Source organism: Lolium perenne, chromosome 3 (assembly GCF_019359855.2).
Source record: "Lolium perenne isolate Kyuss_39 chromosome 3, Kyuss_2.0, whole genome shotgun sequence".
Classification (NCBI taxonomy): domain Eukaryota; kingdom Viridiplantae; phylum Streptophyta; class Magnoliopsida; order Poales; family Poaceae; genus Lolium; species Lolium perenne.
The window spans coordinates 225,697,705-225,700,074 of NC_067246.2; the positions used below are offsets into that span (position 1 = coordinate 225,697,705).

At 52.2% G+C, this 2,370-nt stretch overlaps 1 protein-coding gene across 1 annotated transcript; it reads left to right on the plus strand.

The window, feature by feature from the left end:
- The first annotated feature begins 689 nt into the window (after nt 1-689).
- Nucleotides 690-1,372, plus strand: LOC127343527 (germin-like protein 1-2). Its single transcript, XM_051369651.2, has one exon. It carries the CDS (start codon nt 690-692, stop codon nt 1,356-1,358), a length of 669 nt encoding a protein of 222 aa, XP_051225611.1. The 3' UTR covers nt 1,359-1,372.
- Nucleotides 1,373-2,370: the final 998 nt, after the last annotated feature.

The following is a 2,370-nucleotide window of genomic DNA, read 5'->3' on the forward strand; positions in this document are numbered from 1 at the left end:
AAAGTCTTATGCTGGTCTCAAATCTTGGGTAGAGAGATTTAGATAATCTTTGATATTTCTTCTTTCTTCTCTTTTTAGGTCTATGGACTTTTAGATAGCCAGCCATTGCTTATCTCTAGCAATTGCTTTTCATGTATATAAACCTTTTGAAAAATTATAAATATACATAGTGGGAAAACCCACTGATTTGCCTCAAAAAGAAACATGGCTTATCACCGCGAAGAAGTTATGTGTGCACGAGCGCTATACAAATGGAAGCAGTATACTACGTTGCAGCAGCTTGAATTGGCATTTTCGCAGCTAGGTGCGTACGTGCGCGCGCGCGTGTCCAGCTATTTCGGGCCTGCACCGCACACAAACACTAGAAGAACCCGTCGCTGCCGGAAATCTGACTGATACCTTCCGATCGAGGCCAAATGCTGTCGTAATCTCGACAGCGACAAACGGCCACGACGAGCAACAGATTAAGCCCCATCTGAGCGATGTCATTGGTTCCTCACTAGCTGCCATGAACGCGCTTTAAGACCTTGTAAACCGCCTGCAACATCATCAGTCAATCATCTGTCATCCGCATCAACTCCGGTGTCTCTATTTATAGCGAGCGATCGAACCGCGACACACAATCACCACCAGTCCAAGATCGATCAATACATTGCAAGCTACGATTGACAGTCATACCTGATCGATCGATGGCATTGTCTCGCTCCGGTATGCTCCAGGTGCTGCTGGTGGTCGCCGTAGCTCTCGCAGTGGCGCCGGGCGTCCTCTCGGACCCGCCGCCGCTCCAAGACTTCTGCGTGGCCGACCTGAAGGCCGCGACGGCGGTCGACGGGTTCCCCTGCAAGCCAGCGTCGACCGTGGTGGACGACGACTTCTTCTCCGCGGCCATGGTCTCCGGCCCCAGCACCGACAACCCCTTCGGCGTCAACTCCACACGCGCCACCGTGTCCGCCTTCCCGGGCCTGAACACGCTGGGCCTCTCCATCACGCGCACCGACCTCGCGCCGGGCGGCATCAACCCGCCGCACTCGCACCCTCGAGGTTCGGAGCTGGTGCTGGTGCTCAAGGGCGAGGTCATGGTCGGCTTCACGACGGCGACCAACCAGCTCTTCTCCAAGGTGGTGAGGCAGAACGAGCTCTACGTGGTGCCCCGCGGCCTGCAGCACTACCAGCTCAACGTCGGCAAGGGGGACGCCGTGTTCATGGCCATGTTCGACGCCCAGTCGCCGGGCCTGGTAGTGCCGACGCTCGGGCTCTTCGCCACCAAGCCGGCCATGCCCATGGAGGTGCTAACCAAGACATTCCTCATGGGCGAGGACGAGGTGAGCGCAATGAAGTCCAAATTCGTCGGCTTCTGAATGTGACAGAATATTAGTGGCTCAGCTGCTAATGAGATCCGCTGCTGTACCCTATTCGTGTTTGCTGGTGTCCCTGTATCTGATTGATCTTCTAAGAGACTGTTCTAAGGTGGAATTTCCGCGTTGTGTTTTATGTGTCTTTCGTGTGCATTCATTTTGTTTGTCCATGTGTGAAGTACAATTTGAACTGAGAACTGAGTGCTAACTCAGTGGCAAGACTTGCGAAAACAGAATTAAACGAACTGTTATCTAACGCGTATAAATTCGCTGCTGGAGATATCTCACCCCCCGTTGGTCAGCGTAAGTACAATCTGTACTTCTACAGCATATTGATCGTATTCAAAAGAACCTTTTAGGTTGTATTCTACCCCCACCTAGACCTCAACGCTCGTCTTCCCATATGTCGATAGAGGACTTCGGCGGTCAACACTACAAGAAAAGTTGCCATGGCCGACGAAGTTGAAGTCGCGCCGTGGTTGCTGGTGTACCATGGCCGACGATTTTGGGTCTGTCCGTTGTGCATGTCAAAACGTTTTTTTTTCTCGTTTTTGAGGCCACCTAGCCCGACGAAAACGGCCAAAACGTTGCGTATGGTGGTCCGGGACGTGGTGCATCTCGAATTCTCGGGTTCGCCGGCCGAGTCAACGCAAATCCGCACCGCCGAGGGATGTAGGGCCCAGATGGCAGCCTCTCTGGCATTGTTTTTTTTCTCGATCGCGCCATCTCGTTCAACGCTCTCCGATCGAGCCGTTTACAATGCAGGATCATAGGTCCCGCATGTCATCCTCTATGAACCAAAATTCTTTCTATTCTTGGATTTTTTTGACCCCCTGATTTCTGGCTACTTCCTTTTTCTTTTGATCCCTTGCCGCCTTGGAAACGTTGACACCGCTGCTGCTAATTGGGACCCGCATGTCATCCTCTATGAGCAATCAACTTTCTTTCCTTGGAGTTTTTTTTGGCACCTCAAATTTGGTCACTTGCCTTTTTCTTTCGATCCCCTGCCGCTTCT